Source organism: Onychostoma macrolepis, chromosome 01 (assembly GCF_012432095.1).
Source record: "Onychostoma macrolepis isolate SWU-2019 chromosome 01, ASM1243209v1, whole genome shotgun sequence".
NCBI lineage: Eukaryota > Metazoa > Chordata > Actinopteri > Cypriniformes > Cyprinidae > Onychostoma > Onychostoma macrolepis.
Window position 1 is genome coordinate 20,337,740 of NC_081155.1, and position 25,924 is coordinate 20,363,663.

At 36.9% G+C, this 25,924-nt stretch overlaps 3 protein-coding genes across 3 annotated transcripts; all 3 read right to left on the reverse strand.

The window, feature by feature from the left end:
* Positions 1-2,691: 2,691 nt before the first annotated feature.
* zgc:56493 (Thioredoxin-like) lies at positions 2,692-7,283 on the reverse strand. The gene is made up of 5 exons (XM_058778384.1): positions 7,074-7,283; positions 4,855-4,959; positions 4,711-4,776; positions 3,139-3,204; positions 2,692-3,007 (listed from the first exon to the last, which is right to left on the reverse strand). Exons 1-5 carry the CDS (start codon positions 7,092-7,094, stop codon positions 2,936-2,938), a joined length of 330 nt encoding a protein of 109 aa, XP_058634367.1. The 5' UTR covers positions 7,095-7,283; the 3' UTR covers positions 2,692-2,935.
* Positions 7,284-9,627: 2,344 nt separating this feature from the next.
* On the reverse strand, positions 9,628-22,889 carry faah2a (fatty acid amide hydrolase 2a). Its single transcript, XM_058778372.1, has 11 exons — positions 22,619-22,889; positions 21,643-21,725; positions 18,196-18,332; positions 17,907-18,116; positions 15,516-15,635; positions 15,234-15,369; positions 12,009-12,126; positions 11,818-11,937; positions 11,030-11,141; positions 10,603-10,791; positions 9,628-10,535 (listed from the first exon to the last, which is right to left on the reverse strand). The coding sequence occupies exons 1-11, from the start codon at positions 22,802-22,804 to the stop codon at positions 10,348-10,350; spliced, it is 1,599 nt and encodes a 532-aa protein (XP_058634355.1). The 5' UTR covers positions 22,805-22,889; the 3' UTR covers positions 9,628-10,347.
* An 874-nt stretch (positions 22,890-23,763) lies between these two features.
* Positions 23,764-24,664, reverse strand: LOC131544676 (serine/threonine-protein kinase pim-2-like). Its single transcript, XM_058783060.1, has 2 exons — positions 24,277-24,664; positions 23,764-24,104 (listed from the first exon to the last, which is right to left on the reverse strand). The coding sequence occupies exons 1-2, from the start codon at positions 24,419-24,421 to the stop codon at positions 23,944-23,946; spliced, it is 306 nt and encodes a 101-aa protein (XP_058639043.1). The 5' UTR covers positions 24,422-24,664; the 3' UTR covers positions 23,764-23,943.
* Positions 24,665-25,924: the final 1,260 nt, after the last annotated feature.

Genomic DNA, 25,924 nt, shown 5'->3' on the forward strand with positions numbered 1-25,924 from the left:
TTATGTGGTCTTATGCCTAGGACTCTGCAAAAACAAATAGAAAATAAATTCTGTATAGTTATAGCTACTGTCCCATTTTACCTTATGTCCCAATCACCCTTAATTCACCCCTACATGATGCAGGGCAACAACTCCATAAATGCAGATGCAGTTATGCTCTAAAATTCAAAATATTGGTGCAAAAAAGCACCAGTCTAAATCTAAAAATGCAACTCTTTTGTCTCATAATATCATACGATAAGCGATATCACACGAGCAGGGAGAGCAGTAGTTATCACACAAGTGCTGTTTATGTCCTGAATATCACGAGTTTAAATGTGATTTTATACAACAGTTCAGTAAATATTAAGTTGATATTGTGTTATGTTCTGTTATAAAAAAAACAATAATACGTGTTTTTGCTCAATTGTGCAAAGAATATATTTCCTTTACAGCCATAGCGGAATTGTTGCGTGTCTTCGAGCAGCACAGCGGTGTTCAGTTTCTGAATGAATCCGCGATTCCGCGTTTTGAACGAACCGTGAACCAATGATTCAAAGGCCCATTCATAAAAAGAGCAGTTTACTTCATTCCATAGAGAAGACAAAACAAAAAATAGATATAACAATGAGCACTAATGTTTATTTGAGGACTCTGGGCCAGGGCGTACGCGAGGCACGCGTAACAACAACAGTGGTGGATGATTGGAGAAAGCTGAAACAGCTTTCAAGTCCAATTACTTATGGGCCCTATTCTATGATGAGAATACCCTCAAATTAAAGCTCAGAGTGTGCACTTTAAGCCCATATAACCATTATATAACTGTACCTTCAATATACACTATATTGCCAAAATTATTGGGTCACCCCCTTCTAATGAACAGGTTTGACTACTTTAGTAATTTCCATGAGTACAAGTACGTTTGTCCATATAGTGTATGTATAAGTCATTGGTGTTTGGTAAAGAGTTTTTGGCTCAAGATCTGCATTTAAAGTCACGCCAGAGGTGTTCAGCTTGGATTAGGACTTGGCTTTCTGCAGACCAGTCGAGTTCTTCCACACTGACTAAATCAATCATTTCTTTTTGAACCTTGCCTTATACACAGAGGCATTGTCATGTTAGAATAGAAAAGGGTCCTGTCCAAACTGTTGCTTTAAAATTTGAAGCACACAATTCCCTAGAATATCATTATATACTTAAACATTAAGATTTGTCCTCGTGGAAATTACTAAAGTAGTCAAACCTGTTCATTAGAAGGGAGTGACCCAATACTTTTGGCAATATAGTGTATTTTGGTCAGCAGCTAAAATAAAAATTGTGCCTGTGTCCAAATATTTATGGACCTGACTGTGTGTGTCAGTATATTAAATATTGTTTTTGGCCCTGTAGTTGCCACGTGCATCTCCAGGTTTGGTGAGTTTCATTGTCTTGTTCTACACCTGTGATCTGCTCCTGCTGTGTGTTGTAAAACCATTACTTCTTGTTTAGGTTCCTGTCATTTTCAGGGACATGCAGACTTCTTGAGGGGCAGTGACCTAAAACCAAGGAAAAGGGGTTATTCCCTAAACCTATTGTCAAATATTGGTACCCTATTTTCCCTAGTATATACACAACCGTTCAAAGTTATGCTTTAAAACTAACTGAGAAAGCATTTATAAACAATGTTTTGCAATATAGGCTCTCATCAAGCAACACAAAATAATGGAGAACTATTCACGCACTGTTTGACAAGAGATGTCTTTCAAGGTTGATGCAGTTTACACACAATAGCATAGAAACGGTCACTCTTTCTGTACAACCTGTTGATCAGGATGTAAAATCACCAATGCTTGACTTAAAATAAGATTTCCTTGGTGTTAAAGATGCTAGAATAAAAACTACAAAACACATGATTGTAACCACCATGCAGACATAAGCGATCACAAACAATTCATGCAGCTACCAAAAATAAATAAATAAATAAATAAATAATATTCATCAGACAAACACTTAAGAGAAACCTTTAACGATACAATGCATAAAGACACAAGGCCAACAAGAGGAATCCATCATATCAGGGCCTGGGACAATGAACTAACAAGAGGTGGAGAAATAAACACTTAAAAGGGATACTCCAACCCAAAATGAAAATTTTGTCATTATTCACTTACCCCCATGTTGTTCCAAACCCGTAAAAGCTTCATTTGTCTTACACAATTTAAGATATTTTGGATGAAAACTGGGAGGCTTATGACTGTCCCATTGACTGCATAGTAAATTGCACTATCAAGGTCCATAAAAGTATGAAAAGCATTGTGACACACAAGAGCGTACGCTGCTTGCGTCCAGCGGATATTCTCCAAAATGGCGCTACACTGAACCAGAGGAGACGAATTGTTGAAAAAAGTCGTTGTTTTGTTTTCTTTGTGCAGAAAAAGTGTTCTCGTCACTTCATTAAATTCAGATTGAACCACTGATGGCAGATGGACTATTCTGACGATGCTTTTCATACTTTTATGGACCTTGATAGTGCAATTTTCTATGCAGTCAATGGGACAGTCACAAAACTCCCGGTTTTCATCCAAAATATCCGAAGACGAACGAAGCTTTTACGGGTTTGGAACGACATGGGGGTAAGTGATTAATGACAAAATTTTCATTTTGGGGTGGAGTATCCCTTTAATGTCTAATATTAATTTGAAGTCTTCTAAAGCACAAAATCAACATTCTCCATTATTTTTTATAATTGTGTTTATTATTGAAAAAACACACCTAATATACTGTTGAATGCACAGAAACATACAGAGGTAATCATTATGGAAATTAATGAACAATTTTGTAAGGCAGATTTTAACCTGCTAAAATCACCGTAAAATGATTAGAAAATGAAATGTCTTCATGAATAACAAAACAAGTGGAGACTTAATTGTAAAATTGGAGCTTAGGCTGCACAGGAAACATTTATGAGAGGATCATATCAGGCTTGGCCTTTGTGTTGCTTCACCATCTCTTCCAGTTTAGTCTGGTTGGACCCAGAGAAATCGTCCAGCTACAAGAGAAAACAGCAGATTAAAACAACTAAACAATAATGGGAAATAAATCAAACAGCATATCTTTAACTTTGTAGAGTTGATATGTGACTATTATTAGCTCAATTAGAGGAAAGACAACAGAACAAACCTTCTTCCCGTTCTTGTAAAAGTGGAATGTTGGCATACATTTAATCTCACAAGACTGGGCTACATCCTGAAAAACACAGAACAACATCACTTTAATATTCCTTAAGACACTTTTTTGCTCTCATCCAACTGCTTTTAGTTAAATTCAGGTTTTTGTATAATTAAAGTAGACAAAATGTAAAAAGTTGAAGAAAATAATTTAATGAAATCAATGCACTGTACAAATATGACTGAATAAGAATAGGACTTGCAGGGCACATTCATAAAACTTAACAGAATCAAAAAAAAAAAAGTTTGATTTGGATGTAGGCCATCCATAGCATAAATTTAATGTAATTCTACTGGCCACTAGTGCTGTACATCACGAGCTAAAACAGCAAATTGAGAACCCATTTCCCTTTATATATATAAATAAAAAAAACAGCCTTGGGCTGACATTTCTTTAATCTAAATGGATTTAGGCCTAAACTGTGGTTGCATGGGAATGAACAAGAGGATTCATAAAAGCCAAAGCTTGTCCTCCCACAGTTTCTAGTGAGTGAATTACTGCGAAACACTGAATTCATATTGAATTCCTGTCATATTAAATTCCTTCTGGCTACCAGTTTCAGTCTAAATTTTCACACTGGCCTGTCTGTGAGTTTACTAACAAACATACATTATATGCTGTCCTCTAATCAACACTATTTGAGAACAGCAAAACTTTTTATGTACATTTATAACACTATACTTTTCTTTTCCTACCCTGGAATTAAGTTACATAAAATTACATAAAAAGCGATGCCATGTGAGTGTTTCTAATACAAAGGCTGAGGGAGTGATGGCAAATTCAACATCCATCTCCCTTCTATTGATAACATTTACAAATGTAAATCAATCTCTTGACATTATTTTCCTCTTTTGGAAAGTCATAGAAATGCTATTGTAGATTTTTTTTTATTTTATTGAGGCAAATGAGAACAATTTATATTGTTTCCCTATACAAGTTTTGACTAACGACTAATTACAACTATGATAAATTTCGCATCTCAACCCCAGAATTGTGAAAAGGGTCCATTTCTAGATGATAACCTGGGAAACCTTTTACTCGGAGCTGTTCGTGTCTTCGAAGGATTATGCATTTCTATGACACTATTAATGCAACCATGAATGTGTAATCTGAATAATCAATATACACAATCACAATACAGCAAGTAACAGTTGTAATGCAAATGCTTAATATGCTTTTAAAGTTTATTAAGCAGGGCATTAGACATTCATTATTCAGCTCTGTGCTAGCTACGTTAAACTAATGCGTGTCTTTCAATATTTTTTTCAAATTAATTTTGCATTAACAACAGACAATTATAGGAATTCTTAAACTGAAACTTTATGACTAAATTACATTTCACTCCAGTCGCTGCCATTTTGAGTGGCTCCACATGACATTGTGGCAGTCAGGTAAATTTAGCTCTTAGAAAATTACAAGTGCTACAAGGACATGAAAGCTTTTGGAATCTCATATTAACAGTAATTCCAAGATTTCCAACATGATTTTGTCGAGAAAAAAAAAAAACTATAACAGAAAACTCACCTGTGCATCATCTACGTCCACTTTGAGGAAGACCACATCAGCATAGGCAGGATTTTCAGACAGGCCCTGAAGTGAGGAATTACAATGAGTCAAAGTAGTACGTTCCAATGACTCAAACATAGTGACTTAAAGTTGGTTCCTTACCTTGTAAAAAGGTGCGATGCTCTGACAAGGCCCACACCACGTGGCTGTAAAATCAACCACTACAAGCTTGTCACCTGCCTCAGCGAGAACCTTGTCAAAGCCATCCTGTAAACAAGTCAATGTTGGATTTCATGTTTTGTCATCACTGCAATTCTTTAAGTTAGTGTTGCTGTGGACCCTTCTTTTTTAGGCAACAGCATGAATGCAAAAAAACAAAAAACAAATTCATGATTAAAATGGACCTCTACATTCACAGCATTCCACACTGTTGAATAGAGATAAATTCTGGTACTCTACTCCACTTTTATGTTGCTCCAGACCAGTTTTCATTCCATGCATTGCTTGGTGAGGCACAAAGCTTGATGCTTTGTTTTTATTGTTGGAGAAGAAATACAAACTGGATACATTTTTCAAGTTACACAATTAACTACTTGTTTAGCACTGTTGTTTGAAAGATAATGCTTAAAGGGATATTTCACCCAAAAATGAAAACTGTCATTATTTACTCACCTTCAAGTTTTTACAATCCTGTATTAGTTTCTTTCTTGTGTGGAACATAACAGACGATTTGAAAAATGTTGGTAACCAAACTTCTAGCCATTGACTTCTATAGTAGGAAAAAAAAAAAAAACTACGGAGATCAGTGGCTACCAACATTCTTCAAAGTATCTTTTGTGTTAAGCAGAATAAATTCATTCAGGTTTGGAACAACAAAAGGGTGAGTAAAACTATTTTCATTAACCTTTTTTTAGTCATCTATTTCTTTAACTTTATTGTGTAAAACAATTGTTTTATTTAATGTATACTCTATACTATTTGCTATTATTAAATTGTACTTACCGACCACATGCCCTAGGTAACAACACAAAACCACATCGGTAGACCATTAAGGTCAACATTTTGTAAGAATTAGCACATGAGGAATCAAATAGGGCGCATTTGACTACATTAAAATAAACATTTAGAAAAAGTCAATATACCGACATTTAATAATGTTCTTGTACAGTCTTGCCTTATTCACTGCGGCAAATGATCAAATACCGCTGTGCAAAAAAAAAACCTCAGAGGAGTCCAGCCACGTGACTTGACGGCGCGCTTATGCTGCCTTCACGTGCTATCGGAAATTTCCTATTTCCCACTTATGAAGTCGTGAGTACAAACGTGTTGTATTCAAGTGCTTTAATGTCGGAAATCAAATGTAGCATCCCATTGGTTGACAATCATATAAACAGTCACCGCGCTACACTTGCAGTTTGCTGACAATTCTGGAATTTCGGTCAAATACACGCTTATTTTTCTGCTTATAAAACATACAAAATATGCTTCGAATGATCGTTCATATCTAGCCTATAAATACACTACTTTAGCGACAAGACAAAGGGATGTAGTTGTTGTGAGAACAGCATTGTCAGCAGCAATGGTAGTCCCCTCCACCATGTTTAAAGTTTATCACCCGCCCAACTCGAAACTCGGGTATCAAAATTATGCTGCATTCACTTGCTATCGGAATTATAGTAAATACGAGTTTGCAAGTCGGAAATTGACCAAATAGGGTCTCTCTAAGGCCGTCCACGTCCCATTTCCGATTAGGAATCTCGTGTTTATATAATTAAGACAGCGCGTGAAGGCAGCGAGTGCGGAGCAGGTCTCATCAGGCCGCGATCACCGAAATAAACGAAATGCTACAAGAGCGTGTTAAATTAGTTATCCATGTTAAACTATGAATGAGAACACGTTAATATCAAGCGTAGGTTTAGACCACACTGCGTTATCTCGAGCTGAAAGTTACGTAACGAAAGCGGCGTGCCAGCTGCCGCAAAGCTATGCATTTCACGTGCGTTGGTTCATAATTTCACAACTGTTGCAGTGCAAATAACGTCAAATGAAAGCGGCATTTTCTGGCCGAAAGCTATGCATGTTTGGCTTTCTTGTGCCGCTGTGGCTAAGTAGACATTAGCTGGTGTAAAGAATTGATTAGCAGATAGGCTAACGTTAACTATACTTTTTTACAGACACAATCTGAACCGACTTATTATTTAAGTGTATTGCTTGCTCGTACTTTGAGAATTCTCACACACAGCTGTTGAATTTTCAACAAACTTAAATGAAACCGGTTTGATGGGCAGTTAGTCAGCAAAACATGTCCTAGACATACCTGCTTATTTTGTAAAAAAAAAAATTTTTTGCGAGTGTCTGTTGAATTGAAGCAGCGATCTTACCTGATCTTCGATGATGATCATTTTATCGCTTTACTGTCTGTAGCTCGATGAACAAACCTTCCTCAACTCGCTCACCCAGAAATGAACCTCCCCTGCTCTGCTCTGCCTGAATCAAGCGAGTAGTTTAAAAAGCATTGCTTCATTCAAAAAGCCCTGCCCATAAACGCGCTCACGCGGGTGGACTACAGGCCAGAAACGGCCCCATTGTTTGGGACTCTGTGATGTGGGAGTAGAACTGGACATTCGTGCTGCAATAGGTTTCTGTAAGATGTTTTAGATATTTTACAGCAGTGCTTACATTTTTAATAAATCCATGTGGACAAAGGACTCAAGCAATCCCTTTTAAATTTGCATGAACATTTTTTTTACCACACTTTTATTCACTTATGTTAACTTTACAATGATTGTACATTTATATTAAAACACTTTTAGTAGCCAGCAAATGGTACTTGAACTAGCATTGGAATATAACTTGTGTTTAACTGAAATCATTAGATACAGTTTCTCATCATCACAGTGCAGATATTTTATCTAATAAACTTTTTGCAAACAGCTGTGAAAAAAACAAACAAACAAAAAACATGATCATAGAATATTCATGTTAAAATAATATTTAATAGACACACACAGTCACTACCTGCGATGAATCTGCTACAAAAATACTCCATTAAATGTCAAAACGGATGGTAAATTATAAATTAATTAATGTATGTTTGAATAAGACTTATTTTGGTTATTAGAGAATGCATAATTAAAAAAAAAAAAAATGTTATGTGTTCACACTGCTACACAAATTGCCCACACAGGTAATTCTCATTTTCCACGCGCTGCTCTTTTGGACAGCTTTCCATTTCACTCAGCCTGTTCTGTGATGTCTCATTCCATCCCATTCAATCATGTTAATCATTTTCTTTGAACACTGATGAAAATGCATGAGATGATGGTGATGAGTGTGTTGTTATAGGATCTGGAATAATTAGGCCTTGCTCTTTGAAGTCTCTGAGTACGATGTTGCCACAGATACCAAACGCTGCCTCTGTCCTTCTCTTTCTGTCGCGTCCTTCATCCAGGCTTGCAGCTATTCAGAGATTCCAGGTGTTTGTCTCCATCATTTGGAAAGAAAGCCTTTTATTTCCAACTGCTTAAAGGTCATATGAGGTCAGTTGTATAGCCTTAAAAGTTTGTCTGAGATGTGAACATAATGTTAGTTTAATAATGAGATCTAAGATGGCCTGTGAAGGTTTTCACTGTGGAACATAGGATGTACATAAACAGCCACTTTAAAGCTGTTCACACGTCACAGTGAAATGATGCTAAATATGTTGGAATAGCATTACAACAAAATTTGCTTACAAATGAAATAATTTGTTTAACAAACACCTGGATGAATGAAAACCTGCACAGATATATTGCCATAATTGAATGCCATAAATCAAAAAACACTGCAGGAAGAAAAAATACATTTTGTGGACTGATTAGTCTGACTAGTTTACAGTCCACACCTGATGTTCAATTTAAAAGGCAACATTTTACAGAAAGACTATAATTAGCACTTTTTTTTTTTTTTTTGGAAACCTTGATGAAAGCCTCTCCTATCTAATCAGTCCGTAGCTCTGGAGCTTTGATTGTAAAGTGGACCTGTCTCGCTTTGTTTACCGTTTCCTAGGTGTTTCGTATCTCAGTTGTAGACTGCGTAACAAATAAATCAGAAAAAGAACAATACATTGAAAACCTGGAAACAGTCCCAATATACAGTAGGAGACAAACTAACCTCGAGGCAAAAGAGTGCCAACTGATCACTCCCTATCATAACAGTAAAGTTGACTGTTTAACCAGCTCACTTTAGATTGTAATAATAGTAGAGTAATGTGAATATTTGTACCCCAGAACAACTTATTTGTTAAAACAGCACTGCTGGGATACTTACTAGGATTGCAATTATGAATAAACTCGACAAGGTGGACTTAGACCCACTATAAAATATCATACATTTTTTAATTTTTTGAAACAGTAGTGTAGTAGACAAGACATGAAATGCTGTCACCTAGTGGTCAGGTGGTCAATTAATAAATAAAATTGGACTGACATCACCACAAAATATAGTGAAAAAGGTGAATATATGCCATTTTAATCGTACAAGCCATTTCTACTCTACTTTTTCTTTTCTTTTTTTTTTAATCAAAGCTTTTGTTTTATTGGCTCAACCCAAGAGGTGAATTTGAGTGACTTTGAATATTGTGATATGATTAACTAAGAAATGCAAAAAGGGGAGAGAAGGAAAAATAAAGAGTCTTCAGTTTTTTGAAATATTCTAACTATATCCAACAGAGTTATCTGACTTTATTCGTGATCCCTTACATAACGAATTCATAAATGCATGCAATGTCATCTGCTTTCCATTTCTAAGTTATAAAACAATATATTGATGATTAATGTTCATGACATGCTGATTATTTATGTTAATGTTGCTGAGAATTCAGACATATTTATCAGGAAAATGAAAAATATACTAAGACGACAAGTATAACACTTAATATTTGAGATCACATCAAAATGTTTTTTTATTATTATTATTTTTATTTATTGTTACTGCTTTAGGCACATTATTTAATACGTCAGCACATAAAAAATGTTTGACCAGATTTTTCAGAGAAACCAACAACAAAATATGAGTAATAAAGGCCAAGAAAACTGCCAATGCCCAGCATTTAAATGCCCCAGCTTGATATTTACTTCTAAATATGATTGTTTTATGCCCTTTGAGTGCAACAAAATGTCATCCTTCTAAAACACTGAAATCTGCTTATGGCAAAGGATATTCTAAAGATTAAATAGATTTGTCACAAGAAAGAGCCTGCTCTTGAGTTGCCTGTTAAGAGGAAACAGCGAACAGCACAAATGTGTTCAAGCATCCTTGTTTTAGTGCACTAAAGTAAAAAACAAACAAAATAAAACCCAAATATATACTGTTATGAAATGAAATACGGTATTTCTCACATCGTTATAAAATTAATATGTCTCATGTAAATATCTCTATTTTTTGTTCTGGATCCAGCATCTATTCCATTTCTTATGAATGAAATAAAGTAATATCACGTTTACATATGGGTAAACAAAACTGCAGCCCTCTAAAACATGTCAGTTAATGTAAAATGCACTCTGCACTTAAAAGGAAGAATAAATGTAAGTAAGCTTTGGATGCTTACACATGCTGTATATGTGGAACAGTATGTGTTGGTCATGTGGTCCTGTTGTTGCAGACGCAGGAGTTGGATTAAGGCTTGGCTGCTGACTTGCCTGGTTCCCTCCAGCCACCAAAAGCTTTCTCCAGGTAGAGGGCAGTGGCCAAAGAGAGACGGTCCTGTAATTTACCCGTCACAATCTGTACGCCCAGGGGCAAACCCTCTTCACTCAGCCCTAATGGACACTGGGTTACTGGCAAACCCAGGATATTAAAGATACCTGCAGAGAACAGAGCCACTTAGAGCCCAAACTCCATAATAAGTAGATCACAACCAACAACACTTACCAGTGTAAGAGAAGTTGAAGGGTGTGAAAACTGGGTGGTGATGTTTGGGAGCGATCTGGGGATGAGAGGGGTATAGCAGCACTCCGTCTGTGCCCAGCATCTCCTCCAGCTCCTGCTGCAGACTCTCCTTCTGCTGCAGAATGAATGGGGATGGATGGGAACTCTGGAACAGCTCAACTAGAGCCAGACCTGAGAAAGAGAGACAGAAAGGGACACTATTATCACATGCATTCATCTTCAGATACACCGGGGGGGAAAAAACAAAAACAAGTCTTTCCTGCACACTTTTGGAAACGCTTGTCACAGAGGAGGACATTGGCAGCATTGATTTGCATCTCATGCCAATAAAGTTCATCAGACATGGATGGAAGGGTGATTCATTCAGTCACAGTTTAAGGTACAGAAGCTCATTTGCTCTGTCACACACCTACTGCTGCTAAGGTGTGAGAAGAAAACCCCAGAAACCACTTGAACAGCTCCCAGACAGGCCAAACCTTCTTCCCGCCTTCACTCATTAGCTCTGCAAAGGTGGTGGGAGGCTGAGATGGGGAAAGAAATTATAAAACAATCTCATAAAAATCATGTTGACAACTAGAACATCATTCGTGTTATACAGTACAATAACATACAATGTAAAAATTAGACGCTTATATTAGGAAAATATTTATCTAAAAAGGAATAACAGACAATATGCTCTGGTTAAGCTCAGACATCTAAACTTAATTATAATTAATTCAATTTTATTAGTGAGAAGAAGAAAAACATAAAAAAAAACTTTTAGATATCAATTTGCATATGTAATGGACGTCAGTTGTGATCATCTTTGGTATCTCCTTTAAAAGCATCTGGAATAAAACAGCTCCATATTTAACAAAGCACATATAAGAGATTTCCTGAACCAGAAACGACGAGACCTGTTTTACAGAATACCGAATAATGTTGCACATAACACCATTATTTACACAATAGCAAAACCATAGCAACAGGATGCTTAACAGGATGGAAATGAAGAGCTAAAGTTAGCCAATCTCTCAGTGAAGTCTCAACTTCACGTTCATTTTGATGAACTCATTTGTCATCCTCTGAAACTGACTTCCATCTTTTAAAAAATTTCAGTTTAGTATTTTGTGCAGTATATCTATATATTTATTTATTCAATATATTCAATGTTGTATATGATGAAGACATGAAAATTATAATGGCAAAAAAACCCACCTTTCCATCTTTGCCAGGTGAGGCCATCATAGTTCCCCAGATCTGAAAGGAGTATTTGAGCTGAGGGATAAACAGCTCTTGGACCTTGACCCCAAGGTCTGCCTCTAAACGTCTGACCACCTAAAAAACCCAAAAGCCCATTATGAGAGGAAAATAATTTGACTGAAGCCAATTCACACACACTCACTTACCATTTTCTGTGCCTGAAGCAGCTGTGCGTCAACTGGAGAGACCAAATGAGAGCCTCCATTGTGGGGAACAGAGAAGAACCTCAGCTTTTTCAAATCTACTTCAGCAGACAGACCCAATCTACCAGAAGTGAAAGAAGTGATCATTTAGGAGACATTTCTAACAGCGGTTGACCAAAATGAAAATAAATAAGTTGAGAGATTACAACAATATGTTGCAAGGTAAACTATTATACAAAAATATAAAGGAAATACACCACTGTTCAAAAGTTTGGGGTCAGTACGATTTTTTAAATTAAATATTAAAATAATACATTTTATGAAGTACATTTTAAAAAAAAAATGAAATTACTATTTTTAATTCAGTAAGGAGGATGCATTCTATATTCTAACAGGCTTCATGCAGTGAATGCTTTTGGACCCTCAAGATGAGATCATCACAACTTTTAAAGGCATAGTCATTAATAACTCACCCTCATGTCGTTCCAAACCTGTAAAGCCTAGTTCACACTACACGACTTTACACGTCGGGAGATCGCTGTGCTGTTCAGGCTACATGACTTGATTGTCTGTCTTTAAGTCGTTGTGGTGTTCACACTACTTGACTCTGTGTAAATGATCTGCAACCAGGGGTTACACACTACACGAGCTGACAACAACTCTGTCACCCAAGGACTCGATTCGGTCCCTAAACCACATTTTGTCATGAAAACACGCGAGAATTGACCGTTAGCAAAGAGCTTGATTGACATGAGATCTGACCAATCAGAAGGCTTATATTATGTGCAGCCACTGCTGCCTGTCTCTGGAGCGCCGATCACCCGCTGATTTTCCCCCGATTACAGCCCGACCTGTCGCCGAGCTCATTAACTTGCAAATCGGGCTTAAATCGGGCTTAAAATCCTGTAGTTTGAACTAGCCTTAAGACCTTCGTTCTTCTTTGAAACACAAATTAAGATATTTCTGATAATATCCGAGAGCATTCTGATGCTCCATAGACAGCAGCACAACTACCAAGTACAAGGCTCAGAAAGGTAGTAAGGACATCATTAAAATAGTCCATGTGACATCAGTGCTTCAACCGTAATTTTATGCGTCAGCAGCACCACACGCATACATAATGGTACTCTCATGAACGTGCATCGAAAACTGACACGGAAGAGAAGAAATTGTTGAATAAAGTCATTATTTTTGTTTTCTTTGCTCAAAGAAAGTATTCTCGTAGCTTCATAAAATTAAGGTTGAACCACTGATGTCACATGGACTATTTTAATGATGTCCACCTTTCTACCTTTCTGGGCCTTGAACGTGTCAGTTATGTTGCTGTCTATGGAGGGTCCGAAAGCTCTCATGTTTCACCAAAAATGTCGTAATTTGTGTTCGAAGATGAACGAAGGTCTTACGGGTTTGGAACGACATGAGGGTGAGTAATTAATGACAGAAGTTTCATTTTTGGATGAACTATCCCTTTAAGAAGCAGCTGAAGATACTTCTTCTACAAGCATATAACCACTCCACTCTCTTAAAGGAGAAGTTCACTTCCAGAACAAAAATTTACAGATTATTTACTCACCCCTTGTCATCCAAGATGTTCATGTCTTTCAAAATTCAGTTTAAATGCAGCTTCAAAGGGCTCTAAACGATCCCAGCCGAGGAAGAAGGGTCTTATCTAGTTAAACGATCGGTTATTTTCTATAAGAAATTACGATTTATATACTTTTTAACCTCAAATGATCGTCTTGTCTAGCTATGCATGTACTCCGTGCACTCTGGTTCAAGACAGTCAGGGTAGGTCGAAAAACTCCCATTTCATTTTCTCCTCCAACTTCAAAAATCGTCCTACATCACTGTTTTACCTTTTTTTGTAAAGTGCGTTTGATCTTCTTTGCACGTTCACTTTGTAAACACAGAATCTGTACTTCTGCAGCAATGTAGGACAATTTTGAAGTTGGAGTAGGGGTGGGCGCTATACCGTGGACACCGTTACATATTCATGGATTTCATTGGATGGACAGACAAAGATTTTTTTCCCCCGCGGTCGTTACTGCGTTACTTTTCATCAGAGAGAGAGATATGCCCAGCTCGATCAGACATAAATCAGAATCGGATAGTTTTTGTTCCAAACACACGATCGGCTCTTCGGAACTGCACACAAACTGGATTACAATAATTTCCCAAAATGTAAGTCTGTAAATGGCCGTTAACACAGGACAGAGACGCAGAACATGGACACAAAGAGAGAAAATACTGGAGCAGGCAGCGCAAGATCACTGTTCACAATGCTCGAAATATAGGAAGAAAAATATAAATAATGAATTGGGGGCAGGGGGTTAATATGAATGAGTATCTGAAGGGAAGAGCATTTTCTTTTTCTCTTACCTCCGTGTTCATAAGCGCAGCGCAGAGCAGCTTTATTTACAGCGGTAACAAAGGAACGCTAAACTGAGGCCATAAACGCAATCTGCTGTCAGAGAGTGAATTTGCATGTTCTTTCAGTCCATTTGCTGTTTTTTGCACAGGTGTCTTATGCAGCATAATTTCACACATCTAAAGTCAGACCATTTATTTTTGCCTTAGATCTTGAAATCATGCTTTTTTTCTAGTTATATAAGGTTAAAATACATATTTTGCCTGTAATTTAACTAAGGTCTACTAAAACGGAGCTGGACAATTCGTCGTAAGTGAAAAAATGCTAATTTAGAGAGAGTTAATATGAGACTGAAATGAAAGAGATGGGTCAAACATAACACTGAGATTTCTAACGATACTAGATGGAGTAATTAAAGTGTCAATAATATCGCAAGTAAAGTCAGTGGGAACTTTGGTGGTAAGTGATGGAGTACCAATAATGATGATCTCAGTTTTATCCATATTTAGTTTCAGAAAATTAGAGTTAAGCCAAGTTTTAATATTCTGCACGCAAACAGAAATTCATGTAATGTTTTTCTCAAAAAAACAATTTCTTTACGACTGAAGAAAGAAAGACATGAACATCTTGGATGACAGGGGGGTGAGTAAATAATCTGTAAATTGAAAGCATGAGATATTTCACAATATTTTCTATTACTGTATTTCAGTTAAATATCAGATTTGATTAGCATAGGAGACTAATGTTTTTAAAAACACCTCTAACAGACCACAAACCTTTGTGTAAAGCTCTTATTTCTTACAGTGTTGTTGTAATGATCATATCTGTGTAGTCATTTTGTAAATAGCGTAAACTATTACTTATTTGCATTGGGTCCTCCCATGATGCTTAGCATGGGAATCAGGTCTTCAGCATAGCGGCACATGGGTCCTGTACACAGAAATCCCATCTGCAGTCCAGAGGCGGGTGGATACTGACCATCATTGCTTACGATACCTGTATGTACAGAGAAAACCAAATGTAGTCTGTGTTCCTCATAACCTTAATTAACATTACTACAATATGTGAAACCATGCACTCCATCTGTGTCTCCATTATTCTACTTACCAATACATGCAAACAACTACACCTATTCTTCTTACCTGTTGATGGCTTGTGTCCGAAGATGCCATTGAAAAAGCAGGGAATACGGATACTACCCCCAATATCCGACCCAATTCCAATCATAGAGGCACCAGCACCCAATATACTGCCTTCACCTCCTACAATTGAGATTATTAAATACATTTAATTTGAATTCATGTTGCCCTGGAGGTCATCATGGACTTCTACTGCAAAGGCAATAGTTTTCAGTTACAGATGCTGTTTTAAAAATGTAGTCCACTATTCACAGTCAGCTATTATGAATTTCTTCTGTGAGCAAAAGTGTCCGAAAGAAATAGGATTACAGAGATAAAGGGAATATTGTATGCCTTGGCTGGTCATGTGATGTGATCTTGTGGTTTTACAGCTGTTAAAGCATACAGTTTTTATGAATACAGGGTTTTTGCAGGTTTTACAAAGGTCATGTTAACACCATCAAGGTCATTTTAAACATCTTATTAAGGCAAATAAATAAAATTTAAGGACCAAATTGAAGGGAACACGGTATGATCTCTAAATGTAAATGTCCTTGAAGTAGAAAATGAGTTGTATTACCAACAGTTTAAATATACAATTTCAAATTTTTCCATTTTTAATTAATATTACAAACAAAGCTTGACTAGAATTTGGAAAGAATTTTTATGACTCGTTTCCACTGAGTGGTACGGGTCAGTACAGCACAGTACGGTACGATTCGGGACCGGACACCCTGATCCAGCTTGCGTTTCCACCGCCAACAGTACCCTTACTTGATAAGCGATCGACGATAAAGTATAAGAGGCTTATATAAGAGGAAATAAAGACAAAAGCAAACAATTCAGTCAAACGTATGCAACAAAGTCAGCGCTGTAGCCTACTACGGTAAAGTTCAAAAATGTATAAAGTTAAACATAACTTTGTGCTCAGCCAAAACGATATGACCAGGAACAAATAATAGATTTATGAGACCAAGAATGCCTGTTAAATATACCCAAAACTAATTGTATCTCATGTTTAATCACTACAGAGACATCAGAGCCAGCGGCAAATGCCGGAAGGACTAGCCGAGCTGAGGCTGCTCTAGGAGGATACATGAGCACTGAGCGCCCGGTGATCGCATGGAGCTCCGAAATCGGCATAGCAAATTTTCAAGTAGGCGCTATCTTTATAAATAAACCCACAGATTTGAGTTATAAACGCCTGAAAAACTCTTAAAACTACATTTCATGCCACAGTAATAGTAATATTTAGAAAATTATACGGGATTTTGGGCAATGACGTTTCACAAGTTTCACAAAAGAACAGAAAAGGCGGCATATTTTTTTTGTGTTTGCGCTCTCTGATGTAAATAAGCCCAACACTCACGGACAGTAGAGCGGAACGAGTGAAGGAGAAGCTTTATCCCCTTGTATCACGCACAAGTGAAGATTCTAGTCAACCAATCAACGTTCAGCAGTGAGTTTAGCTCCACCCTTTTGGTACCCTTTGCTGTGCTAGGTGCCCCAACGGAAGGGTACTAAAAAGTGGTACGGTACCGCTCGGTGTAAACGAGCCATTACTGTACCTTCTTATCGCACTGCAAAAAATTATGTTCTTCCTCAATATTTTTCTTGATTTCCAGTTCCAGTCTAAAGATTCATAAATCAAAATACATTTACTTGAGAAGCAAAATGACATAGGAAGTCTTATTTTCTTAGAAACTCATTAAAACGAAGTGAGCTAATCTGCCAACAGGCTTAAAAAAAATCAACATAATTCAAAGGGAAAAAAAGTTTTCATACCTCACTGACAGATATTTGTTCTTGTTTTAAGCATAAACTTATTTAACACACTTAGTTTTGTTAAATTTCTATTTTGCTATTTTTTTTTCTTAATTTTGCTTCTCAGGCTGTTTCGATATTTGTACTGGAAAGCAAGTCAAAAATACTTAGGAGGATATTAGTAGTGGTAATAGTAGTACTGCATGCAACCAATAATTCAATGACTTTATAAATGTAAGACTTTCTGATCTGAATCAACGTAAGTCCTTAATTTGTGGAAGGGAGAATTAAGACTTTTTAAGACCCACAGAAACCCATATGACTGAATCTTTTATCTTTTTTATTTTTATTATTTTACACTTTTAACTATTTTTAACTATTCATTTATTTAGGGGTAAAAGGTATTTAATAATGCAAATTAGTTTGAATTAATATTTCATTTGTATTTAAATTTATTTTAAAATGTCATTTAAATTAAAATTACAGAGAGCACCTTTAACAGATGCAAAACACCTAAAAGTGCATAAAATTGAACAAACAGGCCAGCAAATTGTTTAATATTTTAAATATTAAATTGACTGTGGGTTGGATTTTTCTGTCGGTTTTACTTTGATTAAAGTGTCAGGATGTGTGTATGTGTGTAAAAATGACCTGAACTGCCGCCTGCAATTCTCTCAAAGTCATAGGGGTTGTTAGTGATGCCATAGAGGTGGTTGTGGGACTCTAGCCACATACAGAGCTCACTGCAGTTAGTCACACCCAGTGGAATCGCTCCTGCCCTCTTCAACAGGGCAACAGATGGGGCATCTACTCCTGAAAAAAGATCCCGTCTGGTCAACAGCCCTGTCGAGTTAGGCATGCCTGTTAGGGAGAAAACAAAACATGTTATCCTACAGACATATATAATTTTGGAATGAAGGATTTGCCAAAAATAGCATACCTTGCAGGGCAAAGGCCTCTTTAACAGTGATGGGTACTCCAAGCAGAGGTAGCCTGTCCTCCAGCACCTCCTCTCCTCCCGTCTCCTCCTCTATTAGTTTGTCAACCTGTGCAGCTTCCTGAAGCGCTGCAGAAAACCTGAAGAAATAAGAACGTGTTTTCAGAATCAGAACGAAATATACAGTGCTGCTTGAAAGTTTGTGAACCCTTTAGAATTTTCTACATTTCTGCATAAATATGACCCAAAACATCATCAGATTTTCATACAAGTCCTGAAAGTTGACAAAGAGAACCGAATCAAACAAGTGAGAGAAAAATATTTTCTTTGTCATTTATTGAGAAAAAATGATCCAGTGTTACATATCTGTGCGTTGCAAAAGTATGTGAATCTTTGCTTTCAGTATCTGGTGTGACCCCCTTTTGCTGCAGTAACTGAAGGTAAAGTTTCTTGTAAATGCTGATCAGTCCTGCACAATAACATGTAGGAGTTTTAGCCCATTCCTTAGTGCAGAACCACTTCAACTCTGTGATGTTGGTGGGTTTCCTTCTATGAACTGCTTGCTTAGGTCCTTCCACAACATTTTAATTGGATTAAGGTCTGGACTTTGACTCAGCCATTCCTAGACATTAACTTTGTTCTTCTTTAACCATTCTTTGGTAGAATGACTCGTGTGCTTGTGGTTGTTGTCTTGCTGTGTGACCCACGTTCTCTTGAGAAATTGCTGGTATAATTCAGAATTCATTGTTCCATCAGTGATGGCAGGCTGTCCTGGCCAAGATGCAGCAAAACAGGCCCAAGCCATGATACTACCACCACCATGTTTCACAGATGGGATAAGAATCTTAAACTGGAATACAGCGTGTTCTTTTCTCAGAGCATAATAGCTTCTCATTTAAACCAATACGTTCTATTTTGGTTTCATCCATCCACTAAACCTTTCTCCAATAGTCCTCTGGCTTGTCCACATGATCGTTAGCAAGCAATTTTCTGTGGCTTTCTTCTTGCAACTCTATCATGCACACCATGCTTGCTCAGTGTTCTCCTGATGGTGGGCATTATGCATTATGCCTGATCATGAACATTAACATTAGCCAATGTGAGAAAGGTCTTTAGTTGCTTAGAAGTTACTCTGGGAACTTTTGAAACCTCGCAAACTATTTCGCGTTCTGCTTTGGAGTGATCTTTGCTGGTTGACCACTTCTCAGGAAGGTAACAGTGGTCTTGAATTTCCTCCATTTGTACACAGTCTGTCTGACTGTGGATTTGTGGAGTCCAAACTCTTTAGAGACAGTTTTGTAACCTTTTCTAGCCTGTTGATCAACATCAACTCTTTTTCTGTGGTCCTCAGTAATCTCCTTTGTTCGTGATTCACTTCCACAAACACGATCAGACTTTGATAGATCCCTGTTTTTTTAATAAAACAGGTCACGCACTGACATTTGAGTCATTGCACTGACTGAAAACACCTCTGCACAGATGGACTCTAATTTCACCTTTAAATTAACTGCTAATCCAAGAGATTCACATACTTGCAATGCACAGATACACTATATAGGCCTTTATCACACTTCCGCGTTCGAAAAGCGGAAGATTCAAATAGTAGCGTAAAAGAACTTCCGCTGCAGCCTTTATCAATGGCTGTGCCCATAGCACGGGATTGTTGTGGATTATTTATGTAGAATTCAGCACATATACGTCTTCTAAAGACACCAATCTCAGTTTACAACAATTAATTGAGTATTATGAAACGATGGAATATGTTGTCACGATATCCCAATGTGTATTTCGTGACTTAAACAGGAGCGCGCGAGGCATACTGTAGGCCTATGTGTATAGGCAATTCTTCACAGTCTGATCACCTTATTTCATTACAGAACAGCGAGAAAACTATACAAACAATATCACATTAATAAGCATTAGAATTAGCCAAAGCTTAAAACATTATGACTAAAGACTGTATAGAAGGATTAAATTAAAGGTTTAGAACAAACTTGTATTAAACAATGCTCACATTTTTTTCACGCGCTGACTTTGATGCAATCCTCTATAATCGCATCAAATTTAAGTTGTTCAAATAAAGAAACATTTCCAGCCCATAGACGATAATTAAAAATAAGTTTGATCATCTCATTCGAGTTATTCTCCGTGATTGCGTGCAATGATTGAACATCATTATACTGTGAACAAGAACGGGAGGTTAATCACAATAAATATAATGCAAAAATAAACAATATAATATTAAAAATAAAATTAAAATTATATAAGTCTGAGTATTCCTCTGGCAGTAACTTGAGCTGCGTGCTCTTCATTAATCTGACAGTCGCGTCCCTCAGATAGGCTCATGTTACACATTAAAATGAAGGATGACATGATACATGGTATGGAATCGGTATAAACACGCAGTTTTAACATTGTCGTTTATTTCGTCGGTGTTCAACTGAACTAAATTACTTTAATTTTCTTCACAAAACTGGCGTCTGTCTATTGACAATAAAGCAGGCGGAAATTCCTTTACGCTACTAATCAGAGCCGGATGTGACGACACGCGGACTGTGATAAAGGCCTATTGCCAAAAGTATTGGGTCACTCCCTTCTAATGAACAGGTTTGACTACTTTAGTAATTTCCATGAGTACAAATCTCAATGTTTAAGTATATAATGATATTCTAGGGAATTGTGTGCTTCTATTTTAAAGCAACAGTTTGGACAGGACCCTTTTCTATTCTAACATGACAATGCCTCTGTGTATAAGGCAAGGTTCAAAAAGAAATTATTGATTTAGTCAGTGTGGAAGAACTCGACTGGTCGGCAGAAAGCCAAGTCCTAATCCAAGCTGAACACCTCTGGCGTGACTTTAAATGCAGATCTTGAGCCAAAAACTCTTTACCAAACACCAATGACTTATACATATGGGTACAGTCATTTTAGACACTTCCAAAACTGTTGCAACAGAGATGGAAATACAATTTTTAAATACATGAATAATGACTTGGCTTTCTGCAGACCAGTCAAGTTCTTCCACACTGACTTAATCAATCATTTCTTTTAGAACCTTGCCTTATACACAGAGGCATAGTCATGTTAGAATAGAAAAGGGTCCTGTCCAAACTGTTGCTTTAAAATAGAAGCACACAATTCCCTAGAATATCATTATATACTTAAACATTAAGATTTGTCCTCATGGAAATTACTAAAGTAGTCAAACCTGTTCAATACTTTTGGCAATATAGTGTATGTAACACTGGATCATTTTTCTCAATAAATAAATGACAAAGAAAATATTTCTCTCTCACTTGTTTGATTCGGTTCTCTTTGTCAACTTTCAGGACTTGTATGAAAATCTGATGATGTTTTGGGTCATATTTAAGCAGAAATATAGAAAATTCTAAAGGGTTCACAAACTTTCAAGCAGCACTGTAGGTTGATTTTACACTTGAACTCACTTACCTGTCTTTGACCATAGCATTGATAAGTGGGTTCACTTCCTGAATGCGATCAATGTAGGCCTGGACCACTTCAACACTTGTTACCTAGTGACAAATTGGAAGGAAATCAATAAGTGTTTAGGCTGCATAATGCAGTAAAACATACAACATTGGTTGTGGGTACTTAACTGAAAGACAAACATAGAAAAATGCAGATTGAAAACCTAGGTCAAGTGTACTGTGAATATGAATCATGGCTAAATGCCTAGAAAAAAAAAGTGCACACTGCACTGTTATATTTGTCTGTTCTCAAAAAAAATAAAAAAATAAAAAATAATAATTATATTATATATATATATATATATATATAAAATACTTTTATTCAATATAATACTTTTTCCTCATTATTAAAATGGTTACTAATATATAATGTTAAATGTAAATAAACTACTATATATTATATCTATCATTTAATGTGAGAATAATAATTATTTTTTGTTGATGTTTTTTTTTTTTTTTTTGTACAAGCAAAAAAGGAAATTGAAAATAACCCTTATTTTCAGACGAAATAACTTGTTGTTTGATACACATAGGCTACATATAGGAGACTTTAAGCCCTAGACAATATAGCTATTGATTTCATAACTAACGTTACTGCTGACCTTTGAACAGCCTTGGAAACTCGTGAATTCATCTAAACTAGTGTGCCAATGCAAATACGGGTCCCACTCTGATTACCTACATTAAAAAGAACTATGATCAGAAGACGAACTGTTATGTTAATAAACCATGCTATAAAACTGTATAAACTGTGTTGAAACAACTACAACTCCCAGCATTCATTACAATTCACCTTGTCGCATCTCTTCCTCATGAGGGTGTGAAACAAGATCTTTACCGTAGCGTCACTCAAAGAGTAACTAACATATCATTACGGTTATGCTGTTAATTATATATATCACGCCATGAAGTCTAAGCAGTTTTTATTTATAGCTTACTTCTTTCCGGCGAATCTTTCGGGCAAGCTGCATCGCTGAGAGCAGCAGAAGTGGGTTAGTGATGGGTGGGAGTCGCGAAACTCCATGCCTCTGCTGGGGTGCAAATAACTTAAAAGCGGCGAAGAGCATCCACACCACAGCTCGAAGCAATCGGCCCAAGAACCGCTCGAACCGGGTCAAAGCCATCGTCAATGAGCAGCAAAGACACCAGTGCGCAGCTAGGTTTCAAAGTGAAACAGGAATGAGCTCTTCACTGCCCTCTACATGCAGAGCGGTGATACTGAATCCTTGCAGTTGGATACATGGAGGTTAATGTTACAAAGTCATGCATTATTCAGAAGTTTGAACAAACTTCACTGAATTTATAGTAAAGATGACACTGTACTCACTGGAGAGATCAACCAGTAACCAGAGGCCTAGACTCAGCCTGAAATAACCAGTAGGAATGGGTCTTTGATTCAAAGCAATATTCTGAAATATATTGAATCTTAGATATATACTGTTCTATCTATCTATCTATCTATCTGTATATATATATATATATATATATATATATATATATATGAAATATGGTTAATGTTTCTGTGATAATAAAATATATATTTAGAAGGTGTTTCCAAACCTCTCAATCTGATATTGGAAAAAAAAGAAACATGAGAAAAATTATTCAATGCATATAAATATTCCGTAAATAATTTTTAAAAGAGGGTTCTGAAAAATCAGCATTTGTCTAGATTTGTCTTATTTATAATTAATTACAATTATTTTTAATATGGTTTGGAATATCAGGAAGTTAAATTCTGAACCAATACAAGTTTTGTGATTAAAAAAACATCATTCATTTAGACTAAATATGCCAATTCATTCGATATGTATAATATTTTTGGTAGCTGTATTATGAAGATTATGAGGACTAAGGAGTGTGTGACTGATGAGGGAGACATCCAAAACGTATAGGGGGGTCCCCAGGACAAGTTTAAGAACCACTCGTATGATCTATTCTACGCTGTTATGATATATAATCACTCAGAAATATGTTTACATTTTTTTTTACCTTTGTTTTATTATATATGAAAATACATATACAGTTGTATACAATATGTAGTATGTAGTTATTACATAAAATATATAGTGCAAAATTTGCAATTGTACAATAATTACATTGTCCTGTATTCTCTATATTGTATGTGGTCACCACATAAGCAAGTAATACCGCCTAATGCAGATATTACTGCCTCAAGCCAAGGTACCAGATGCTACTAAGGCTTGGGAGCCTTGCAAGATACTAAGACATGGAAAGGCCACACATGTCAGCCCGCCAGACGCTAAAAAGCTGAGAGATTGAGAGGCTGAGACAGGAACTTCTCGTGCCAGCCAATGCAGAAACTTCTGGGGTGGCTGTGGCAGGGAGGACTTTGGATTTCCTCCAATCCAATCCTCTGATTTGGGTCCTGCTGCAGGAGACGCTGGATCAGAAGGCAGCATTCTGAGCAAAACAATGGGAGAGAGATATGAGAGTTGGATTATAACCTTTAACTTTACACCCACTTTGTAATAAGCTGTAAGATTTGACTGTACCAATTGTATTGCTTTGTTTTTATGTTTTATATGATTAAGAATTACAATTGGTCTTTTTGTTGTGATGTATGCCATCTTACCGGTTGACAAGCCAGGCTCAAACCATACACCCAAAGCTATCGACAGCAGGTCGTTGGGCTCTGGAAAGCATCCACACACCATTGCAAATAAGAGCACTCCTAGTGACCGTACGGTAGCAGGTTTCCCGTGGTACCTGCCCTCCATGTCATACTCAGGGGGGAATACTCTTCTGTGCCTGAAGGAACCACAAGTTTACCCAGTATCGATAAGCATGCAAAAAACAGTGCTATTTGATTTAAAACAGTGGGAAATGTTTTCAAAACTAGAATCCTAAACTAGAGCTTTGATGCATAATACATACCACAGAAGACGTCATAGCCAGATTGTCTCAGCAGACACCCACACCCGAAAGAGAGATCCCAGTGTGCCTAATGTCAAAAAGTTTGATTTATTGCCCTCTCATAAAGATAAGACCCCCCACCCCTCCCTCCCACCCAAACTGGACACCTGTTTTGTCCACCCCCACCCATCTAAATGAGCATCTGTTTTTACTGTCCAGTGATCCTAAGGTATTTATGAATGTTTTGGGAACCGTGTTTTTGTGTGTGGGCCATTGAAGACTATTATGTGTTTAAACTTTAAATTGTGAAACTGTGTTAAACGGGACAAAGGGAAGTTTTTATTGGAGTTTTTCACGCACACATATCAACAAAAAACATACACGTAAAATGAGCAACGACTTGCTAGTGTTGTTGTAACGAACTCTAACTAGTTTAAAAACGTTTTAAGTTAAATAAAAAGAAGTAGAAGTGTACGTGTTTGTTTATTTAAAACAAACAAAGCATCGGACACCTTATACAAACAATAGCATAACATTACAAAGTTAAATAATGTTGACTCATCTTACCCGTCTTCTAAAACAAAAAAAGCATCAGAAGCGAACGTTAAGGTACTTTACAACGTTCTATCATTACAGATTAAAAGGTATAGCTTTCTCACAAGTTACAGCAAATAGATCCGACTTATCTTACCCGTATTCTAAAACAACAAAAAAAAGCATCTGAAGCGAACGTTAAGTAAAAAGTCAAAATCTTGTTACAAAAATTAAACAAAAGAAAAAGAGCAGCCCATCCGTCAGATAACCGCACACTAGCGCGTCAAAACTGAGAATGACTTTACGCCGCTGAGTCCAGACCACGCCTTCCGCCACCCCCCTAACAGCAGGTGTACTGACGACTTCAGTTGTAACATTGTGTTTAAAAAAGGAGTGTTGAGGATAGCCTATCTTCACCTAGATGCAAAATACAGACGAGGTTTTGCGAATTGGAAAAACAGAAAATTGTTCTACAACAATGGCTGAAACATCATTACCTAAAACACCCGAGAAGACCGTTGAGCGTGCTATGGGCGATCTTACTCTAGCGCCTAGGAAGATGAAACATGGACCGTGTTTGATCAATTTCCTCCACGAGTCTATGGATAATGTTAAGTACGATCTTCATTTATCCGGTAATCGTGTATGCAGTTACAACTTTGACAAGACCAACAGAGAGGTCAGACTGCGTACCGTGGACAATGATGAAAAGTTCACGTACGACACGTGCGAAGATCCTGAATTGTTTTTCACTGTAAAAGACTGGTGTTTATTTTACAACTATGTCTGGCACGATCTAAAAGACGGTTGCGACGAACCACTATTCATAGGGG

Coding starts and splice junctions, on each gene's coding strand:
- zgc:56493 (XM_058778384.1), bottom strand. CDS start 7,094: ATGATCATCATCGAAGATCAG. Junction 4,960..7,073: donor TGATCATCATCGAAGATCAG/GTAAGATCGCTG, acceptor ACTTGTTTACAG/GATGGCTTTGACAAGGTTCT. Junction 4,777..4,854: donor GCATCGCACCTTTTTACAAG/GTAAGGAACCAA, acceptor TCCTCACTTCAG/GGCCTGTCTGAAAATCCTGC.
- faah2a (XM_058778372.1), bottom strand. CDS start 22,804: ATGGCTTTGACCCGGTTCGAGCGGTTCTTGGGCCGATTGCTTCGAGCT. Junction 18,333..21,642: donor AATGCTATGGTCAAAGACAG/GTAAGTGAGTTC, acceptor TTATTTCTTCAG/GTTTTCTGCAGCGCTTCAGG. Junction 11,142..11,817: donor CACCTGGCAAAGATGGAAAG/GTGGGTTTTTTT, acceptor TCCCCATCTCAG/CCTCCCACCACCTTTGCAGA.
- LOC131544676 (XM_058783060.1), bottom strand. CDS start 24,421: ATGGAGGGCAGGTACCACGGGAAACCTGCTACCGTACGGTCACTAGGA. Junction 24,105..24,276: donor TGAGCCTGGCTTGTCAACCG/GTAAGATGGCAT, acceptor TGTTTTGCTCAG/AATGCTGCCTTCTGATCCAG.